Raw genomic sequence first — 23756 nt, forward strand, 5'->3', positions numbered from 1 at the left:
GGTCTTTGTCTTCATCATCACTGACCTAGGCCTAATTTAGTTGGCTTTTGTTCCCTCTTTCTTTGAGGTTATTGATACTGATGTCATCAAACATTATTCACCAAAGTCACAATTCTGAAAATATTTCATCAGATTTGTATAATGTTTTGTTTTTTCTACCAGAACGACTAAACACAGATATCATAGCAGCTTCCTACTGTACTAATAACTCATATTAATTATTATGATTATATACAGATTTTTAAAAATATGATTAATCAAATTAAATAATATAATAAAATCACATAAAAGATATTTTGTCACTTTATTTTGTGACACTACTATGTCACAAAATAAGGCAAACTGGAGAAAAAACTGATAAATCGTTCTTATTCATATGCTTTGCTCACCATATGTTGTTCCACTTTCAGGAATCCCATAGTAGTGTACAGATATTTATATCAAGATTTAACATTTTTTTTAGATTTACGGTTTAATGTATATGTAGTCATTACTAAATACTATAGCTGCCTTAGCCATTATGGCAAATGTGCCAACAAAAAATTGCCTATTAACATATCCAGCATTCATTTATGTTTTGAGTTGCGTTTTTGGCTGCCTGGCCAATGGAAGGTCAATATTCACTCTCCTTTTAGCTTTTGTTTAGTCTCAATCATTCCAAGTATAATATCTGGCTCTTAGGTTGGTAGATGTTCTACTTTCATCACCAGCTCATCACTAACTTTGTGTGTTTGAGGTTTCATGCTGGGTAAAATATTGAATGTAATTAAATGTAATTATCATCAGTATAGATAAATGCATGATTATAAAAAAAATTACCTTAAAAACCCTTCAAATCTCTTTCTCTTACAGTGAAACACTCGCTGAAGTTTTTCACCACTGCATCCTCTGGAGTCAAAAATGTCCCAGATTTTGTGGCTGTGGGATTGGTTGATGAAGTTCCAATAGGATACTGTGACAGCATCAGAAAGATACCAGAAGCCAAACAGAACTGGACACAAAAAATGTTAGAAGATGATCCACAGCACTTGGAGTGGTACACTCAGAAGTGTTTGTTAACCCAATATGACTACAAGGCTCACATTGACATTTTAAAGCAGCAACTGAACCAAAGTGACGGTGAGTGGGGTTAAAGTGCCAATATATTTTGTTTTTTCAAATACCAAACATATATAGTTCCATTACAAACACACATGTTTACATGTTAAAACACATACACAGTTATATCCCTAACTCTTTAATTGGCCATGTAATGTGAGGGACTCCAAAATTTGTAGTCAATATTAATATTTCATTTGGCTTCCCTGGTAGCTATGTGCTGGATTCACTGAAAAACTGAGCAACATGGTTCTGCATTTGAAACTCACCCTTGTTCTTTTTTTGTGTGTGTGTGGCCCTTCTTGTCATGTTTGGTTTTATCTGGATGCTTAAAAATTGCAGGTCAAGTAAGTTTTAGTTGGAAAGTTTATATCACCTCTTGATGTCAATTTGTGTATTTCTGTGTGTTGGCCTTCCAATGAAGAGGTGACCCTTCCACATGTTCCTCGACGTCTAAAATGCAGGCTCACAGGCTCCAGCCACCTGTAACCCTCTGTGGGATCTCACTCTGCACTCTCTCTCTCTCAGGTGTCCACATCTTCCAGAGGATGGACAGCTGTGAGTGGGACGATGAGACTGGAGAGGTTAATGGTTTTGTTCAGTTTGGTTATGATGGAGAAGACTTCATAGCATTTGACCTGAAGACACTGACATGGATTGCTCCAAAACCACAAGCTGTCATCACCAAACACAAGCGGGACAGAGATAGAGCTCACAATGAAAGGTGGAACTACTTCCTCACCCAGTATTGCCCTGAGTTAGTGAAGAGATATTTGGAACTTGGGAAGAGCTCTCTGCTGAAAACAGGTAGAATCACATGACCTGATGTAGTTTCATGGACCCAATATTTAAATGCCTCTTCTGTTTCTAACCTCATCCCTTGCCTGCCGCCCCCTTGTCTCTCTAGAGTTTCCCTCAGTGTCTCTCCTCCAGAAGACTCCCTCCTCTCCAGTCAGCTGCCACGCTACAGGTTTCCACCCTCACAGAGCCGAGATGTTCTGGAGGAAAGATGGAGAGGAGCTTCATGAGGACGTGGAACACGGAGAGATCCTCCCCAACCATGATGGATCCTTCCAGATGAGTGTTGACCTGAACCTTTCATCAATCACACCTGAAGACTGGAGGAGGTACGACTGTGTGTTTCACCTCTCTGGTGTCAAGGACAACATTGTCACCAAACTGGACAAAGCTGTGATCAGAACCAACTGGGGTAAGACTGGAATACTGACACAACTGACTTATGTTTATTTATTAAAAATATGCATGTTATTTGTTAATAATTATCTTTGATAATCATTAATTATTGCTGATAGCCAAACTTAAAGCCAAAATCCAACAAAATGGTGCCCCATGTGAGGTAGAGTATTGTTGGCAATTATTCATAATTGTGCAATATTAATTTCAGCATAATTTTGGCCAGTACCAAAATTTTGGAATCTAAAACTTTAGACTATCTAAAAGCCTTTATATTGAACACAACTAGTCTGCCACAGGAGTAAATATCTAGCTGTACATACAAATTAATGCATTGTGGTGAAAATAGATTCATTCACCAAATTTAGATGACCCAAATCTTGGGTTATTGATAACTTACACTGTAGGTATTTACAGTGTTCCTCATAGTGTTACCTCATGCACATGACCTACTTAAATTATGTAAGTGGATGCAATAAAAAGTAGTTCAAATCTAGTTGTGTGCCAGCACAAGGTTAGTACCACATGTCAGCACTGGCAAACTGGTATTTACCTTCGTCACCTGCAGCAATCTGATCATCAGAACATTAGGAGATGACAAATGAGTTAGTTTTGCACAGTCAGCCAGCCATCTGCTCCGGAAAAGGCTGAATGAGTTTTGTGCAGAAACCTCACTAAACTCACACAAACCCCATTATTCATACTTTGCATGTAAAGCAAAGCAAATTCAACCAAATTAAACATAAAATATTTTCATAAAAGAGAAATATAACATGCAAAATGCTAGACTACAAGATTTTAAGATTTATTAAACAAAGTAAGAACAAAATAGAACTGTTGCTGATCTGAGGAAACGTGACCATGCAAGGGAGAGTAAGGGTGGACAGGGTGATCAACTCAAAATATTACAATAACAAAAACACAAGAGGTGTAATACAGCAAAGGCGGGATAGGTACAACATAGACACAGGATTCAACTGCAGATGGTAATGATATGGATTATTGTGACGCCAAATTAAACCATCAGATCAACATATTCTGTAACATTAATTTCACCTAAAAAGAGACAGTATAATTGAGCTGCTGTATTCTGTACTGCTGTATTTGCAACTATGCACATCCTGGACAATAATAAGTTTCCTCAGAAGAAAACTCTCACAGGATTCCCAAACTGTCTGTGTGTCACGACGGGGAAAGTCCTGTGTTTTAAGGGGATGAAAGTAACAAATGTGATTGTCAACAATGAAGTATGATTATCATACATCATTATAGGTGAAAATACTAAAAGTACATTGGCATACCCTTGATGCGGTGTGAATGTTTTGTTCTGGTTTCAGTTTCTCCCTCAGAGTTCCCTGCTGGTCCTGTTATCGGAGGTGTTGTAGGACTACTGCTGCTCCTGGCAGTCTGCATCACTGGAGTCTTCATCTGGAGAAGGAGAGATAATGGTGAGGGACAACCATACTTTTACTCATCATGAAGCCATTTCAATTAGGAGAGACTTCAGTTTTATAAGTGATAATAATTTTATTGAACATGCATGATAAGATCAAAATGTGAAAAGTCTTTAGACCCCATTGTGATGTCATTATATTTATAAGTGAAGGCGAGAGTAGAATAGGATATCCCCCATTGGAGTGGTAGACACTGGTGGTCATGATGAATAAGGGAATATTGGCATATGGATTATGAGAACAGGAGCAGGCTTCTAGCAATCTCGGATCTGCGCTGATGTGATGAGGTGGAGGTGAATGGGATGGTGGAGGGCTGTGACGATTATTCACACTGAAATGACAGCTGACATCAAGAAGAAATCATGGTGGAATCAAAATAAAAGTGGAAATCAGTCAAATTAATACAGTGTTTCTATAAAACATGTATTAGTGTTTTCTTTGTTTTATTCCATAAATTCTGACATATTCAATTTTGAAATATTGTAATCTCTCATCTGTATTTCAGGATTCAGGCCTGCAAACTGTGAGTAATCTGTCAATTAATCTGTCTGTCCCCCTGTCTCTCTCTATACAAATAAAAACATTTAACAGTTTAAATTGAACTACTGACACTTTGTTTTTCTTTTATAGCTTCAGACTCGTCATCGTCTGATCCATCTTCAGTCAAAGATGCAGCTCTTAACTGATCACAGTGAGTATTTCATCATGTCATCAACACGGTGCAGATACTGTATGCAGAATCTGTCAGTCACTCCTCCTTAAACTAGCTACAGTATATTGATATAATACTCTCATAAATATACTGAAAGTCTGTCTTTGTTAAAAAACTGTTTTCTGATTTGACAGAATTTCTCAAGCAAGTGATCCAGTATAGTTACAGGAAACAGCTGACACTGAGGTTTTAATGTAAAACTGATTAAAATTTTTATATTTTGGACTAAAATCAAACATATATTTACTGTATAATATGACCACTAATAATTCCAGGTCCTTTTCTATTTGTTACTCTGTCTTTGCAGCTTTCCAGTAAAGATTTAGACGAGAATAGTGAACTCAAATAAAGATGCTGTGGCTTCAATATTTTATTCTATTTTGCACCATAAATGTTCATTAACAAAACTTGTTTTAATGAATATTGAGATGTGACATCACAGGACTCGTCAGAAAGTCACAGGATACATCAAACTAAAGTGTGAATTCATAGATCAGATGTATGAGTTTCAGGTCGTCAGTGGATGCAGTGAAGAATGATATCTGTGAAGATTATCTGAGAGCTGATAGAAGCATTAATGTTGATGTGAATCCTCCACTGCAGGAGTAACAACATCTGGAGAGAACTGATGCTGCTGTCCAGCTGTTTCCTCAAACCTTTGGGGGAGATGAATCACTGCAGCAGCTACCAGACACCAAAGAGCCACAACGTTACTCCTGTGGGGCATCTTTTGTCTTCAGATATCAAATTCATGTCAGTTAGTCATGTGATTTACTGTCTTTGATGATGATGGCACATCAGACATGCAGCACTTTAATCTCTGCTTCTAACACTGGAGTCAAACCTAAAACTTTGATGTTCAACTACTCATGCTTTCACCAATAATTAGTTTGACAGTTTGCGTTTTAGAAACACTTATGAAGATTCTGCACTAGGCCACGATTGAAAAAACACAGCTTTTGTTTCTCTCTTTGTTTCATTGTGATTACAGTTTGAACACTGCATCTCAACTTCTCTCACTTTAACCAAAGTATAAATATCTAAGTTATGTTTTAGTCTTCCAACACACATCGCTCCTCCACAGCAAGTAACAGCTGTAACTCTTTTTAAACATAAACTTGTAAAAGTTTCCACAGTTTTACACAATATAAATACAATTGTGAATACTTAGATACTCCCCCTTTCATTGAAACTCACATATTAAAGCAATAACACTTCTTAGAGCTTATACATTTGTATCTTATACATTTGTCATCTTCACATGTCCTGTATTTGTCATGCGGATGATAAAAGTTAATGTCATTGTAACATTATTGTTAATGCTTGGATTGCTAGTGTTAGAGGATTAATTAGGGTTTTATCTGTGGTACTGATGGATGTACTTTATTTTATATTGCAAAAATGGCAAAATTGATTTGTCTACATGACAGTATACGTCTTCTTAAAGTTATGTGATCTGTTTTTGGCCAAATGTTTTCACTTCAGGTAAAGTTTGTCTCTACATCATCTACAATTTAATAATTAATTATGCATTGTGAATCGATCATCTTTTCACTGGTGAATGTAAAACACGATTTTTTGGTGAACTTCATTTTGTCCAGAGGAGCTACTACACGTGTCGTTTTTGTTCTCATTTGTTCTAATAGTGTTTATATTTATCTTCAGTTAATAAATAAAATTCTCCTGAAAACCTGCTTAAGAGGTCTTCCTGTTACATCATACCTGTGTTTACCTCAAATGTTCAGATGTGTCGGCTTTGGGAAACACTCTAGTGAAGCTTGTTCCTGATACCTGGAAAGCATGAGCTTACTTTTTATCAGTTATCAAAATGTGTGAGGATAAAAGAAAAAGTTTACAGTGCTACAATAAAAAAACACACACACACAAATTTTGATTTGGTTATGAAGGAGTTTCTTGAAGGGTATGAAGGGTTTCTTGACTTAGTTTTCAACAGTTAAAGCAAGATTCTTACAAACAGCCTGTTTCCATGAAAGATCAGACCAATACAGTTAAAAGTGTTATTTAGACTGTAGGTCTAAACTTTTCCAATATGTTACTGAAGATTTAAGCACTTGCAAATTATCATAAGATAAATTTAAAAAATAATCTTTATTTTCGATACAACAACAGATCAACAGTAGGAGACAGTTAAAATTTCTGGACAGGCTAACATATAGATTAATATTGTCTTATTTCCCTAAAATCAGTGTTGTGCTGATGATGGCAGAAACTGTCATTCATGTCATTTAGAAACTTTTAATGCAATTGTTGCATCTATCAGAGGAAACAAACATCTCAGACAGTCTTGGACTTCAACACTTCCTCTTAAAGTCCCCACAGTCAGGTTAATGATATAAAGTGTAACTCGGCACCTATTTGAGGTGGAGATGGGAAATCATTCATATTACAAAATGTGAAATACACATAAATTGTGAAAATGGATTTAGGTAAAATATTACCTAAATTTAAACCGTAAAGACATTCACCACAGAAATGTCAAAATTACCTAATGTGAGATGGAGAACATGTCTCGACCAGACAACCTACACCAAACACAGACAACCTGAAGACAAACTGAAGGCTTTTCAGTGGAAAAACAGAGGCATCAAGATAAAAACTTACTGACAGAGACAGACAGACATATGATTACAGCAGAACTGCAGAAAACTACAACCCCATAATAGTGATACATAAAGCATAACTACATAAAAAAAAAAAATCTTCATAAAACATTGTTTTTGTGTGTGTTGTTAGTTGGCAGTGATACACTAGTTTGATAAACTGGATCAATATCTGCACTGATATTAATCTTATTCAATGCAATGCAACACAATTTCATAGACCTTCTGGAACAATATAATCAAAATTTATCTGCAAAGTTAAAAAAGAGTGTCAGTTTTGAACATCTCCATTTGTAATGAAGAAGCTGTGTGTGTTATGTGTGTGTGTTTTTTTAATAAATTCCTCATTATTTCAAACATATGTTTGTCAACTGTTGTTACAGTAAGATGAACATTCTCACAGACTAAATAAACGTGGCTCCAACTTAAAGATGTTGAACTTTAAAGTATTATCTTGTGCAGGCAAAGTAATTATAATTACTCATGGTCAGTAGTCTAGAGCAGTAGTTCCCAACCTTTTTGGCTTGTGACCCCAAAAAAGCAGCGTGTAGTTTTTGTGTTTTCAGAAATGAATTAGTTGTCAGCACATTGATTTCCCTCCTAAATGGTTTCATATATATTAATTTAAATGAGACACAAAGAGGTACAACAACTCATAAAAAAACAAATATTACAGAAAAGTTAAAAAAAAATACAAAATTGTGTATCAGAATATTTTTTCATTTCTCCTCTCCCATTAATCATCTCACGACTCCTTAGATTTATCTTATCTTATCTTGTGACCCTTTTGAGGTGCCTGACCGCTAGGTTGGGAACCACTGGGCTAGAGAGTGGAGCCCTGAAAGTATAATATTAATGGTAAGCACTAAGCACTGTTATGTAATATTATTCCACTTTATCTAACATTAACTGAATGTAGAAGATTTTAAATTTCATTCATTAAAACTCTGGAGGAAGGATGACATCTAAACACTTTCTAATTTCTTTCTAATTTCTCATTTTAATTACTCTGTAATGTTAACGTGTGCTATTTCTGCTCATTTTGGCATATCAGCAATCCAGAGAGATCTGTAGGTGATCTATCACACAGAAATCGAATCTATGAGGCAGAAGGAGAGAGTAAATTAAAAACAGATGCATGTTTAGCAGGTTACTTGTTACCAAGGAAGAAGATGAAATTGAGATAAAAACAAAAATAAAAAGACCAAGAAGTACAATGAACAAAAGTTTTTGCTTGTTTTTATGGATTTACAACATGTAAAATATAACAACATTCAACAATACACAAAACAACACTAATGCAGTCGGGTGAGACCTTTCAACAGAAATTAGTGCTCAGGTTGAAAATATAAATGGATCTAAAGTGATTGTTTGTGCGTCTGTGTCACATCCTGATCACTGTATCTTGACCCCGTCTACTGTATTGCATATACTGTATTACACTAACAAATTCCCCTGCAAAAATATAAAAGCACAAATAAACAGATTGCAGGATAACACAGTTTGTAATGTGTTCAAATGTCCTGTGTTATAATTGACAGAAAATTGACATCCAGGCTTCCAGGCTCACTGAATGAGAAAGAAAAAAGAATGAAAATTGAGCACAGAGTGAGAGAAAGAGAAGTGAAACATTTCAATGGCAGAAAGAAACATTTTACACAAGTAGACAAGTTACAGTTTGATACTGTAGCTAGACCTGCAGTAATATATAGTGTTTTTACAGTGTTTCTAGTGTAATCTACATGAACAGTTTCTTACTGTAAATGTTACAGTAAACAACTGAAAAGTTTTCTTCTTATTCATATAATAAAAACAACTATAAATTGCAGACATATACTGCATGTAATTCCCTCGAAGCACAGGCAAACACAAGTGGCTTTCTTGCAACTGGTTTATTTGTAGCTTTCTCTCCAAATCCACTGTGAAAACTACAGACACATACACACACAGTATAAAGACAAAGTTAGCGAAAATAAAAGCCTTTACAGCTCATCAAAGTAAAATAAAGACAAAAACATGAATTACCTCGTTGGCTGCATTCTGCAAATAAGGGAATTATCCTTGGTCCCTGAAGGGTCCTTAAACATTTCACAACCACTTAAATAGGTTGATATTTATCTGTATCTTAGCTGGAGCACATGTGCATCTTTACCTGCTCATTTCTCCCTTCTCACTTACGTCAGAACAGCACAACTGGCTTTCTAAATAAAAGTGGCTGTTTCACAATAAAAGCTATCTTCTTAAAATAATACAAAACATCAAAGATAACTGAAATATATTGTAAATGACTCAAATGTATTCTAAAAGACAATACTGACATTACAAATTACAAACAACAGTTACACTGTAAATAACAATGTGTCTTCAATCTTAATTGTCCAGTGATGAGATCAGCATCATCAAAAATGCATAACCCTTAACATCTGGCACAAAAGAGGATGAGACAAGTGACAGCTTTATGAAACTGAACATTTATCCAGAAGCTTTCAAATATGTCAAATATATTTAAGTATGTTATAGTTAATTCCCCAATTGAATCTAATCCCCTCTGATAATAAATAATCCCTTTTACCTTTTTTCTCTCATATTTTGGTTACATGACTATGGTTTGGAGCCTTACACTATTTACTCTTGGCTGCTTCACATTTCGGTGTATTAACTGAATCTTTTGTAATCTGCATAAAAACATCAACTCAAAGTCTAAAGTCAAAGCACCTAAAACATTAAATGATACTGTAAAATATTTCAGTTTAAGTCTCTCACTTTTCTTCTTTATGTAAACTGTGACTCCAAAAGCAGCAATGATGAAAACAGCCACTGCAGTGATGATGGGGATGGTCAGGTCAAGCGGCTTCTCTGCTGAATAAAAAAAACAACAAAAAGTCACGACCTGTACCAGTGAAGCAAGTCAGAACATAAGTACATCCATCCACCTGTTTATTCAGTTTATTAAGACTGATGAGCAGATCAGTTCCTGTCCATGAAAATGTCTGTGCATGTCTCTGAGTAACATCTGATTCCAGTCTTACCCCAGTTGGTCCTGATCACTGCTTTGTCCAGTTTTGTGATGATGTCATCGTTGACACCAGAGAGCCGAAAGGTCATGTGCATAAGGTGACAAGTAAGAAACAATATTTATTTGAATGAGCAGAACAGTAGTTTTGTTTGTTAACCCTGTAATTAACTAACCTTCAGCCTCAACCTACGTTTAATAAATAAAAACATAGTAAAGTCAGTATTCCAGTCTTACCCCAGTTGGTTCTGATCACTTTTTTGTCCAGTTTGGTGACAATGCCGTTCTTTGCACCAGAGAGATGAAACACACATTCGTACCTCCTCCAGTCTTCAGGTGTGACTGATGAAAGGTTCAGGTCAACACTCATCTGAAATGATCCGTCGTGGTTGGGGAGGATCTCTCCATGTTCCACGTCCTCATGAAGCTCCTCTCCATCTTTCCTCCAGTACATCTCGGCTCTGTGAGGGTAGAAACCTGTAGCGTGGCAGCTGACTGGAGAGGAGGGAGTCTTCTGGAGGAGAGACACTGAGGGAAACTCTGGAGAGAGAGAGAGTCGAACCATATTTACATTTAACACATTACATTTCCACATTTAGTGAAATACAATACTTAGTTAGTCTTTCAAAAAATTATTATAATTGTTATTATAATAATTATTATAAATTATTACAAATAATCATTGTCCCGATGTCTAAAGGATAAGGCTGGCAATTTTCTATATTTTTCTTATTGTCAACAAATCTCATGTGCAGAGCCAAACCAAAAATTAACTAATCCTACTAACAAGTATTGTCTGCATCCAAAGCCTGACATATCTTATTCCTCTGTGCTGTGGACCTCTGTTGTTGTCCAAAAACTATTAAAACACATCAGTGAGTCTCATCGCTGCACTGGGTGACATGTTCCTTCCTTACGAAGTGTTTGGGTACTATAGTTTGTTTAGAAACAGCTCCAATGACTGATAACAGCAATCATGTTTTCAGTCTAAGGAGAACAGTTCCTTGCAATGTGCCACTGAGCGTGTGCATGTGTGTACATTGTATAGAGAAGTGAGATAAAGAGAGAATAAAACATTCCATGTTGCTTCATATTCACTGCACTATAAAAACAGAAGAGGCATGAAAATTGTCCATGAAACAACAGTGAATATGAATCTACCTGTTCTCTGCTGAGAGCTTTTCCAAAAGTTCAGATACTTCTTGAGTCTTCTCCATTATAACCGTACTATTGATAACCATTAATCTCTCCAGTCTCATCATCCCATTCACATCCAGCCATCTGCTGGACAACATGGACACCTGAGAGAGAGACAGTAAATCATAGTGAACTCCCAGCAAGTCAACTATTAGTTGTTGAAACAAATATTGATTTACAACAATTAAACACATTTGCATGTCTGTTACAAGTTATTATATGTCAATATCCCCTCCAGTCAAAAATGTGTTGTCCTTTTTGTTCCTTCAGTTGGATGTTTGAGCTTCACTGTGCAGAATGATGTCTGTGCAGACATTAAATCTGAGTTTAAGCCGTGTACTTACGAGCATGATTTCTGACATCACAACTACTTTGAAACCAAACATGGTTCAATATGCAACTTACACAAGTGGATATGTCTTATGTCCAGCAGGTAATCAATGACAAATATTTGCATATTCACAAAGTCTTGGGGAGAAGAAGTAAATGTGTTTTCAGGAATGTTTGAACCTGAATTAACTGATTTTTTGGCCACTTGTTTTCAGCAGAAACAAGTAATGAACACAACACTGACATATTGTCACCTTTAAAGTTGATATGTTGAATTTGTTAGCAAACAGTTGCTTATTTCCACATCCAGCAGTTACGGAGCAACATTATCATTCATTTGGAGTCGTGTTTCTGTCCACCTGGTGAATGTAAGTCCAATATTCACTCTCTTTTAGCTCTGTTTTTGCTCTCTACCAACTCCTGAGGGAAATATCTGCCTCTTTAGTTGGTAAATGCTCCACTATGTTCACCAGCTAGTCTACAGCTGTCTGTTAGTCGTTTGGTGCTGAACAGGTAGTGTACAGTGGCTTTTTAGAGCTTTGTCTCTGAAAACAGCTACCTGCTGTGGCCGAAAACAACACTATCACTATTCACTGAGAGTGAACCAAAACAGTAAAGTTGCAGCCGGACAGCTAAACAATGAGCTGAAACTCTCCATAAACCCAAGGGGAGTTTCAGAGTCACTGATAATTCTCTGTAGCTTCATTGTAGAGGTGAAAATATGGTGAACGTGTGTAATCGTACTAAGTAATACACAAAACATTAAGGGTTGCACAATACCAATCAATCTCCTTTAAAGGAGAAAGTTCTGGTTACAATCTCTGGGAAAACAAAACTTTTACCGGATCAGCTTGACCTATGCCAGTCACTGACTCATCCAAAAAGCATTAGGCCACCAGCCAAACAGGACACACCTGGAAATATTAGGAGAGGGGGTGCAAAGTACACCACACACACACAGCAGAAATTAAGAAATGTCCAAATGGTGTAGAGACATCTACACCCATTGGTCAAAGTCCAAGTGATAATTTTTCTCACGAAAGTGCCAAAAACAAAGGCAGAATGTCACGTCCACTTTTGGTATAAATAGGTGTGGGTGTGAAGTTGAGGTAGAGCTGCACTGGTGATTTTCTGAATTCTGTATGTTTGTGTGTAATGAAATAAACTCCCAAATTTGACTGCTGAAGCTTTATTACACTTAATTCATGCTTGCTTCATTTATTTATTTTTTTACTTTCATGCTTCCACATCAATCATCTGACTGATTTTCTACTTTACCCACTCAGAATTTGTCAGACTTCCAATCGTCTTGTTGCTATCTACCTTTAAAACTTTTCCTCTGTCTGCTACTGCTACTGCTACATTGCAGAAAGATGTCCCACACATTTTTGAGTAGTTTTACTTTATAACAATGATTCTAAAAATAAAAAAAAATAAAAAATATTAGGCTACCAAACACAGAAGTTTTAATATGCTGAGTGTTGTTTGTGATTCCAGCAAAATACACAGAAATATACACCTTTTACACTCTTTTAAACCATTTTTAAACCTACCAATTATGCAGTGTAACCAGAACATTGCCATCAAATGTATCTTTTTAATGATTTGAACACCAGAAAGGATTTTTTAAAGCCCCAATTTACTGGAGTGGTGGAAATTGCAGTTTCACCTCAGCAAATAAAATTACCACATAACAAAATACAATATACTGAAAATATTCTGTTGAGTTTTGAAATATTGATTATTTCAAAAGATTTGAACTTCATTTATCTATTATGCTTTTAAAGTACCATCACTTCTTTTAATCATATGTCTTCATTATTTTATAGAAGTGTCACAGTTTTATCACAAAGTAAATGCTTAATCATCCCTTGATGTAACAGTTTCTGAAAGTGAAAAAGCTACTTTTTAGTAGGATATCAACTTTTAGCTAAGATTTATTTAAAGCTTAACATTGAAAAGTGAGTCAGGAAACAACTGGGTCTCTCTTTTTATAATTTAAGGTGTTGTTATAACTGAAGATAGGAATAGTTCATCACAGCATTTACTGTTTTGCCAACCCATTTGAAGTAATTCACAACATGCAAAGTGTGTCTGTCAGTCAGGTTTCTGTTTCATTTTCCTGCATTCAGCCCTGAAAAAGTATGTGATGTCATGTTTCTGATCCAGGTAATAAATATCTGTAGACTGTAGACAGCAGGTGAGAGCAATGCTACTGTTTGTTAGTGATAGTCTGGTATTAAAAACGGTGATGAAACACACTAGAATAATAATATAATAACTTTTTTATTTCCAAACACAGTGCAACAGTATTTCATTTGACCAACTGAGCACATCTGCCTGGTAAAGTTTAACAAAGGTGAACTCTGACATGTGAATCTGCCAGGCAAGGCCTCTATTATTGAAAAGCAAAAGCAGAAAAAAAACAGCACAAAAGGAGTGAAACAGCAGTGTATCAGATTTTGACAATCATTTATGTAATCAACAATGTTTGCATGCTGAGAAACCAAATAGAGACATTGCGCCAATGTAAAATAATAGACAGTATTGAGAAAATTTGGAAAGATAAGATGATCAAAATTATTAAACCCATTTCAAAATATGGATTACAAGCTTACATTACAAACGTATGTATAACGTATAAACGTATGTATATATGTACACTGTGTACATATATATGTACAATTGTATATTTTGTATGTCCTTTCATGTTGAGTTGTGTTTATAAGTTTCAATTGTTAAAAGCACAATAAAAACTGTTAAAAAAAAGAATTGGCAGTGAATAGACATTAAAATCTGAGGTATGTTAAGCTCTGCAGTAAATGTACAGTTTATGAAAATTATGCATTTATATTTTAACATAGAAATATGAATGCTAAAATATAAGTGACACAACTGTTTAAAAAAGATTATTACGTTATCTGAAGATACAACACGGCAAAAGAGAAGCAACAACAGAATCCCCTTCATCTTGCTTTGATACAGATGTTAGAATAAACTCTGTGGTGGAGGAAAGACTGTCAACAGTGTGTACGGTCAGATGTAATGACCAATAGAAATTATAAATAGCTGTACATCATGTGTTACCAGGAGTAAATTCAGTGTGTTTTGCCAGAAGTTTAATAGCATGTAGTAATATGAGTAGCTGTTTAAAGTCGAGAATAAAATTGATTATTAAATGTTAATTAAAGTGACACATGGTGGAAACATAAATAGTGACACAATTAAGAAAGTGTAACAGCAGCTCAAAGAAAATGCTCTTTAAAGGACGGAGTGCATCAGCAGGCAAAGCAAGACACACAAGTGTATCTATAATATACAGTATAGCACAATTCATACAATAAGGAAGTTTCAAAGTGCTTTACTACGAAGGAATTATTTACAAAAAACCTGTGAATGATTCATTACACGAGAACGAGGGCTTAAGAATTCAAACTCAAAGTGAATTTAAAAATTTTTTAATGTTCCATTTTTCCTGCCTGCTTCTAGTAAAGCTCTTTGTCTGTGCTTGTCTGCTGCCAAAGTCCAAAACACATCGGGCATGATACAATTCCTCACCTAAAGAGCTAATAACGTGTCCAGCTGCACCTTGCCAGAAAATTCATATTTTTAATATTATCTTTCTAAATCACATAACAATTGAAGTTTATTATGTGCAAATATGTAGCAAAGTTGATTAAAATATGTTTGCTGCTGAGCCCCAAAAGACAGAGTAGTCATATTGGTTGTCTTAGCTCAACCCAAGTGTGTTTCTAAGCTGTAGCTCGGTTGCTGCAAATATACTGTAGTTTGTTGCCAAGCTATACTAAAACAACATAATAAGTGATTTGTTACATGTTGTTTTCAGATACTTCTTTGTGATTAACCCTGAGAGGGGAACAGAGGCCAGCTGGGGAGAGTAATTCCTAAGAAGCAAACTCACAGTGAATCCTCGTCAGCACTTTTCTGAAGAACTTGATGTCACTTCATAAAGGGAAGTTGGGTTTCCTACTTCTGCAAAATGTTTATTTCTGCCATTCAGTTGTTTCACTTCTCTTTCTCTCACTCTGTGCTCAGTTTTCATTCTTTTTTCTTTCTCACTCAGTGAGCCTGGAAGCCTGGATGTCGACCCACTGCCAATTATAACACAGGACATTTTAATGCATTACAAACTGTGTTATCTTGCAATCTGTTTATTTGTGCTTTTATATTTGTTAAACAGTAGTTTGCAAAGCAGTTGCTGTTTAGGACTGTTTAGGGTGAGGCCTTTCAACTGAACTTAGTGCCCAGGTTAAATATCCAAATGGATCTAAATTGGGTTTTTTGTGTATCTGTGTCACATCATAATCACTATCTTGACCATGTCTACTGTATTGCATGTTTCAGCTTTCACAGTGTAAAAGGAGAAACTCACTGAGGTGGAAAACCCCAGTGCTTGATAATCTCCAGACCCACAGATTGTACAGGTAATATTAAATATAATAATTCTTTGGCAAGCTGCAGCTGGACACATTATTAGCTCTTCAGGTGAGGAATTGCATCATGTCTGACGTGCCAAATTCTGTGTTACATGACACGGTGTGTTTTGGACCTTAGTAGCAGACAAGCACAGACAAACCTTTAGCGGGCAGGAACGTGTAAAACTTTAGTTTGAATTCTCAAGCCCTTGTTCACATGTAAGGAGTCATTCACAGGTTTTTGGATATAATTCTTTCTCAATAAAGCACTTTGAAACTGCCTAATTGTATGAATTGTGCCATATACATGCTTGCCTTACCTAGGCAAGTAAGTTGTTTGTTACCGTGGAAAGGTGAGAGACTGAAATGAAAACAAAAATAAAAAGTACAATGGTAAATGGACTGCATTTAAATAGCACTTTTTTAGTCTTCTGACTACTCAAAGCGTTTTACAACACATGCCACATTCACCCATTCACATCATACATTGATGGCAGAGGCTGCCATGCAAGGTGCCAACCTGCTCATCAGGAGGAGTATCTAATCATTCACACACACTCCGATGACACAGCCTTTGGGAGCAATTTGGGGTTCAGCATCTTGCCCAAGCACACTTCAACATGCTGACTGGAGGAGCCGATTGAAATGCCGATCTTCCTCCTCTACCTCTGAGCCAGTGAACACAAGCTTTAGGTTCTCTTGTGGGGTTACAACATGTAAAACATGAATCCACAAAACAATACTAATGCAGTAGGATGAGGCTCTGCAACAGAAATTATTGTCCAGGTTGAATATCTAAATGGATCTAGAGTGGTTGTTTGTGTATCTGTGTCACATCATGATCATTTGACCATGTCTACTGTATGCATGTGTTATAACCTGGCTCAAGTGGCCATAACAAAAACCATGTCAAAGTTAAACAAAAGGTATTTATTTAAACAAAATAAACCAAATTAAAGGAAATAAGTGGGATAAGTGTTGTATGTGATGCATGGGTGGTGAGGGTGTATGTGTGTGTTGAAAGGTGCATGAAAGCAAAGTAAATAATTAAAGCGGCATAACTAAACCAAACCAGAACAGGTGCCTGAAGGGAGAAGTGAAAAGCTGCAAACGGCAGCAGCAACAAACAGTCAGAGGAGAGACAAGCTGCTATCTGTGGCCAGGCTTTATACCGGCACCAGGTGTCTCCATTTGTCTCCACCTGTGTAGCGCAGAGCAGACAGACAGATGAATATACAGCAAACCAAAGATGACAGACATCATCACACATGTATTAGCTGTGTAGCTTCCACGGGGTCAAATTTTTAGTCTGAAGCCCTTGTTCACATGTAAGGAGTCATTCACAGGTTTTTGTATTTAACTCCTTTTCAATAAAGCTGAAACTGACTCATTATATGAATTGTGCCATTTACACTCTTGTCTTACCTTGCTTTGCATACTGGTCTTTTAAATCGCATTTTTTTGAGCTGAGCTGAGTTGTTACAGTTTTTCATTTTGGCACTTTAACTTTAAATAAGTTTAGGATCAATTTCATTCTCAACTTTAAACAGTTGCTCATTTTACTACATGCTATCAAACTGGTAAACACACACACACACACACACACACAAACACAAATCCTATATTTTGCTGTTGAATCTGATTAGCCAGTCAAATACTGAATTTACTCCGCCTGGTTACACATGATGCACAATTATTTCTAATTTCTATTGGTCATTCCATATGCCTGTACGTATTAGTGACAGTCTTTCCTCTTTCCTCGTTTTTTAATGTCACTATCAAAGCAAGATGAAGAGGATCATGTTGTTGCCTCTCGTTTACCATGTTGTATCTCCAGGTAATGGAATAATCTTATTTAAACAGTTGTGTAACTTTTGTTTCAGCATTCATATTCATGTTTGGTAACACTTTATAATACAGCCTGCGTTTAACTTTGTATAACTTCCCGTCATTTAATTTCCCCGAACTTCTGGTATAACTTCCTCATATGAATCCGTGCATATAAAAATATAAAATCGGTTGCTACTGGTAGTTAAATATAGACAAGACGTCAAAACAAGACGGTGAGGAACAAGAGAGTAACGATTGGGGATTTGGACTGTGTTTTGGACAACAACAGAGGTCCACAGCACAGAGGAATAAGATATGTCAGGCTTTGGATACAGACAATACTTGTTAGTAGGATTAGTTAATTTTTGGTTTGGCTCTGCACATATTTGTTGACAATAAGAAAAATATAGAAAATTGCCAGCCTTATCCTTTAGACATCAGGACAATGATTATTTGTAATAATTTATAATAATTATTATGATAACAACTATAATAATTTTTTGAAAGACTAAGTATTGTATTTCACTAAATATATGGTTCGACTCTTTGTGAGCATGTGTGAAGCAGCCAAGAGTAAATAGTGTAAGGCTCCAAACCATAGTCATGTAACCAAAATATGAGAGAAAAAAGGTAAAAGGGATTATTTATTATTGGGGGGATTAGATTCAATTGGGGGAAAACGGTAACAAATTATATTGATTATTTGTCTTTTCTTTCTTTTTCAGCCAACTACCCTCCATGTTATGAGTAGAACATTTATTCTGTTTTATCTGATCTAACAAAAGTTGATTGAAAAAAGCTTGATTTTATCCTCAGGACACTGCCAGGAGCAACTTAGAAACACAACAGTTAGCTGATCTGAATCTAGTACGTTTTCTTATATTTGGCAGAAACACTGGAAGCAATGACTTGATTGAAATGTCCAGTTTACCTCAGACAGATGGATAAAATGACAACTATCAAAGCGCATTTACAATTTGAAGAGTTTTTTCTTTGAAATGCTGGTGTTTAGCTTGGCAGCCTGGTCCTACTGCTAAATAATAATTAATAATTTATTTTGGCAGTGTCCAAACATAGTTTATAGTTCCAGGCATCAGAATTACTGCCCATACACATCTTAACAGAGTATACGTACCTACAATACATAAAAGATAGTAGCAGTTCAGTATAGGATAAGTGGACGAACAGTGTGTTTCTGACCTCACAGCTCCTGACAACAGCTCTGAAGTCTCCATGAAACTGAATCCTGAAGCCTGAATGAAATAAACACACCATCCTGCATACAGTGATTTGCTACACAGACGACAAAACAGTAAATGCTTTGTGACTATTTACACCTCTAGTTAAACAAGAACCTTCTGTTTTTGTTTCTTAATTCTCTTGTAAAATTACTGTCATATTATAGCTGAATAGAAAACTCTGTAGCTGAAGATGAGTGAAGTTACTGAGAGAAGAAAAATGCTGAATGAGGCATAAATGCTTTCAGAAACATTTCCATCAGAAGGACAAATAACCTGTTTACTCAAATGAAATATTTGAAATATATTTTATAAAATGATGTAGGTACAAAAACAAAATATATTATTTTTTTAAAAGCATTGTAGATTAATGAAGTCTTACAAAATTTAACTGAATCGTGAATATTTTAATCTTTTTGTATTTTAAGTGTACATACTAATAGTTTGTCTTTTATTTGTCAGGATTTTATGATAAATTCCTCCCCGAACCCATTAAAAAGAAGGTGGATATAATTTAATTTGTGATGCTCACAGTGTTGGCATTTTTGAAAAACTCAGTAGTTAATATTTAATATTGTTTTAACATGATTATATAAAATGTAAGAAATGTATTTTGTATAAGTTGGGTATGTGGATAATTTTGTGTGTATGTGATTCAGAACTCAGAACACCCATATAATGTATTTGTAAATACATTTATCTTACATAAATATGGGTAATAACTGCATGAATTTAAAGATGAGGTCATTCTTTTCTATACACAAGTAGATGTTGAATAGAAATACTCGAAATCACTTCCTGTGTTGACTGTCACATTCATTCAACATCATTACATTCCTCTTTTAACAAAGTTTTTTTTTTCCTCATTATTTCAAACATATGTTTGTCAACTGTTGTTAGAGTAAGATGAATATTCTCACAGAATACATGAACGTGGCTCCAACTTAAAGATGTTGAAAGATGTTATAAAGAAAGGAAAAAAGTCTGTTGTGCAGATGAAATAATAATAATTACTCATGGTCAGTAGTCTACAGCAGTCCCAGCCTTTTTGGCTTGTGACTCTTTCAAAATTTCAAAAAGAAATGTATTAGTTGTCAGCACAGTGATTTCCCTTCTAGATGGTTTCATTCAAATTCATTTAAATGAGGCACAAAGAGGTACAACAACTCATAAAAAACAAACATTATAGAAAGGATCAAAAAATAAATACAAAATTGTGCATCATAACTTTGTTTTTTCATCTTTCCTCTTCCATTAAGTATCTCCCAACCCCTAAGATTTATCTTGTGACCCTTTGGAGGCACCTGACCCCTAGGTTGAGAACCACTGGGCTAGAGGGTAGAGCCCTGAAAGTACATTATTAATGGTAAGCACTATTATGTAATATTATTCCACATTATCTAACATTAATTGAATGTAGAAGATTTTAAACTTCATTCATTAAAACTCTGGAGGAAGGATGACATCTGGACACACTTTCTAATTTCTCATTTTAATTACTCTGAAATTTAAACTTATGCTATTTCTGCTCATTTTGGCATGTCAGCAATCCAGAGAGATCTGTACATGACCTATCACACAGAAATCTAATTTATGAGGAAGAAAGTGAGAATAAATAAAAAATAGAAACACGTTTAGCAGGTTGCTTGTTGCCAAGGAAAGATGGGTGACTGAGATGACACAAATACAATGAACAAAATCTTTTGTTTGTTTTGGTGGGGTTACATCATAGCAAATGTAACAACATAAATACACAAAACAATACTAATGCAGTAGGGTGAGGCCTTTCAACAGAAACAATCTGTAGGTGGACACATTATTAGCTCTTCAGGGGAGGAATTGCATCATGTCTGAAGTGTCAGATTCGGTGTGTTTTGAACTTTAGCAGCAGACAAGCACAGACAAAGAACTTTAGCAGGCAGGAACAGGTATAACTTTTAGTTTGAATTCTTAAACCCTTTTTCACATGTAAGGAGTCATTCACGGGTTGTTTTTTTATCAGTAAAGCACTTTGACATCTACTCACAAGTTTTACAACTAAAATTGAACTAGACCTAATATTAAAGAGAAATTGACACTTACACATGCATATCTATATTCCTAATATGTGCACAGGTCCACTACAAAGCAATGTGATTTGATTAGCAGGATTTCAGATGTGCATGTTGCTGGTTTTGCTGTCCAATCAGAAACACTTTTGGTCAGGGAAACAATGTCACATCTGACCGATGTTTCTTTGACAGGTCCTACATCTTGTGGTCCTGGTCTTGAGGAGGGATGCTTCAAATTATGTAATAAGTGGGACTCTTCAAGACCAGATAGAGACCGTCTGACAATTAAATTTCAGAAAATAGTGAAAAATGTCAATCATTATTCTTTGATGCCCAAGTTAACATATTCAGATTACTTGTTTTGTCTGATCAACAGTCAAAAACCCAAAGATGTTGAGTCCAATTATTTATCTGTCAATCAACTTATCAATTAATCATCTGATAATTTCAGCTTTAGAGCGCTACTATGTATAGGGGAGGTCAATAAGGGCCCAACAACAGGAGGAAGGATGACATCTGGACACACTTTCTAGGTGACCTGTCAGATAAATCTAATCTATGAAGAGGACGGAAAAAGTAAATTAAAAACAGAAGAGAGTTTAGCAGGTTGTTTGTTACTGTTGGAAGGTGAGAGACTGAAATGAAGACAAAAATAAAACAAAAACTTTGTGTTTTCTTGTAGGGTTACAACATGTAGGATGAGGCCCTTTAACAGAAATCACTGGTTGTTTGTGCATCTGTGTGAAAAATAATAATTCTCAATCTGCAGCTGGACCATATTAGCTCCTCAGGTGAGGAATTGCATCATGTCTGAAGTGTCAGATTCGGTGTGTTTTGGACTTTAGCAGCAGACAAGCACAGACAAAGAGCTTTACTGAAAGCAGGCAGCAAAAGGTAACAGAGACTCAAATTAAAAAGTTCACACAGACGGAGAAAATATTTTAATTCCCTTTTAATTTGAATTCTAAAAAATTTTTTGTATAAAATTCCTTCTCAATAAAGCACTTTGAAACTGCCTCATAGTATGAATTGTGCCATATACACTCTTGCCTTACCTTGCTTTGCCTACTGGTCTTTTAAGTATTTTCTTTGAGCATGTTTACTGATTTTAGATCAATTTTATTTCTGACTTTAAGCAGCTGCTCATTTTACTACATGCTATTAAACTTCTGATGCTATAAAATGCATTTCAGTGGTCCAGACAAAGGCCTCTGTTTTGGTGTTAGGACACCGTTAGGAGCGTATCTGCACCAGCAAACTGACATTTACTTGAAGTTATATCCTCACCTGCACCAGTCTGGTATGTGGGTGAGTTGCCATGTGCCTCACAGGAGGAAGGGTGCAGTTGAGGGTGTGCTGTTGCTAATCCAGCAGCGCACTGCAATGTAGGTGCCAAGAATGACTGAGTTTTGCGCAGTCCACTGTCCACCTGCTCAGGAAAAGGTTGACAGCACAGCGAACCTATGTTCTTTAATATTACTGTCATTTTCTTTGATGAGGGCTCACCCAAATACATCTCACTAAAATTACACAAACACCTTTATTCCTGCTTTGTATTTAAAACACAAATCTAAACAATTTAAATTTTAAAAAGAATTTCAGAAAAAAAAGAATTACAACATGCAAAACCACCTTTGTAATTTTATTTGTATTTTATTTATTGCACTGTCATGGAATTACTTAAAAGACAATCTATGTATGTGAAAAAAGTTTCTCTCTTTGTTTCATTGTGATTACAGTTTGAACACTGCATCTCAACTTCTCTCACTTTAACCAAAGTGTAAATATCTGTGAGTTATGTTTTAGTCTTCCAACACACATTGCTCCTCCACACCAAGTAACAGCTGTAACTCTTTTTAAACATAAATCTGTAAAAGTTTCCACAGTTTTACACAATATAAATACATTTTTGAATATTTAGAAACTCCTCCTTTCATTGAAACTCACGTATTAAAGCAATAACACTTCTTGGAGCTTAAACATTTGTATCTTATACATTTGTCATCTTCACATGTCCTGTATTTGTCGTGCAGATGATAAATGTTAATGTCATTGTAACATTATTGTTAATGCTCAGATTATTGATGTTAGAGGATTAATGAGGGTTTTATCTGTGGTACTGACTGATGCACTTTATTTCATATCGCAAAAATGGAAACATTGATTTGTCTACATGTCAGTTTACGTCTTCTCTAAGGTCATGTGATCTGTTTTTGGCTAGATGTTTTCACTTCAGTTAAAGTTTGTCTTTACATCATCTACGAGATAATAATGATTAATTATGAATTGTTAATCCATCATCTATTTATTGGTGAACTTCATTTTGTCTAGAGCAGCTGCAACATTTTCTAGTGTCATTCTTGTTCTTATTTGTTCTAATAGTATTTATATTTACCTTCAATTAATAAATAAAATTCTCCTGAAAACCTGCTTAAGAAGTCTCCCTGTTACATCATACCTGTGTTTACATCAAAATTCAGATGTGTAGGCTTAAAGGTTTTGTACCAAGTTTTGGGAAACACTCTAGTGAAGTTTGTTCCTGATACCTGGAAAGCAGGAGCTTACTTTTTAAAATTTTATCA

At 35.5% G+C, this 23756-nt stretch overlaps 1 protein-coding gene and 1 long non-coding RNA gene across 2 annotated transcripts in view; one reads left to right on the top strand and one right to left on the bottom strand.

Moving 5' to 3' along the window:
- The window catches only part of LOC121913651, a 67868-nt gene that overhangs the window by 36012 nt on the left and 8100 nt on the right, over positions 1-23756 (bottom strand). The window contains exon 3 of the long non-coding RNA XR_006100337.1: positions 22949-22962. This is a non-coding gene — a long non-coding RNA (uncharacterized LOC121913651). The remainder of the gene's footprint in view (positions 1-22948; positions 22963-23756) is intronic.
- Positions 1-23756, top strand: part of LOC121913614 (major histocompatibility complex class I-related gene protein-like) — a 42964-nt gene that overhangs the window by 2252 nt on the left and 16956 nt on the right. The window contains exons 2-3 of the mRNA XM_042436342.1: positions 853-1119; positions 1627-1905. Coding sequence (XP_042292276.1) covers positions 853-1119; positions 1627-1905 — 546 coding nt within the window. The remainder of the gene's footprint in view (positions 1-852; positions 1120-1626; positions 1906-23756) is intronic.

The sequence above is a fragment of the Thunnus maccoyii genome, chromosome 15 (genome assembly GCF_910596095.1).
Source record: "Thunnus maccoyii chromosome 15, fThuMac1.1, whole genome shotgun sequence".
NCBI classification, from domain to species: Eukaryota; Metazoa; Chordata; class Actinopteri; order Scombriformes; family Scombridae; genus Thunnus; species Thunnus maccoyii.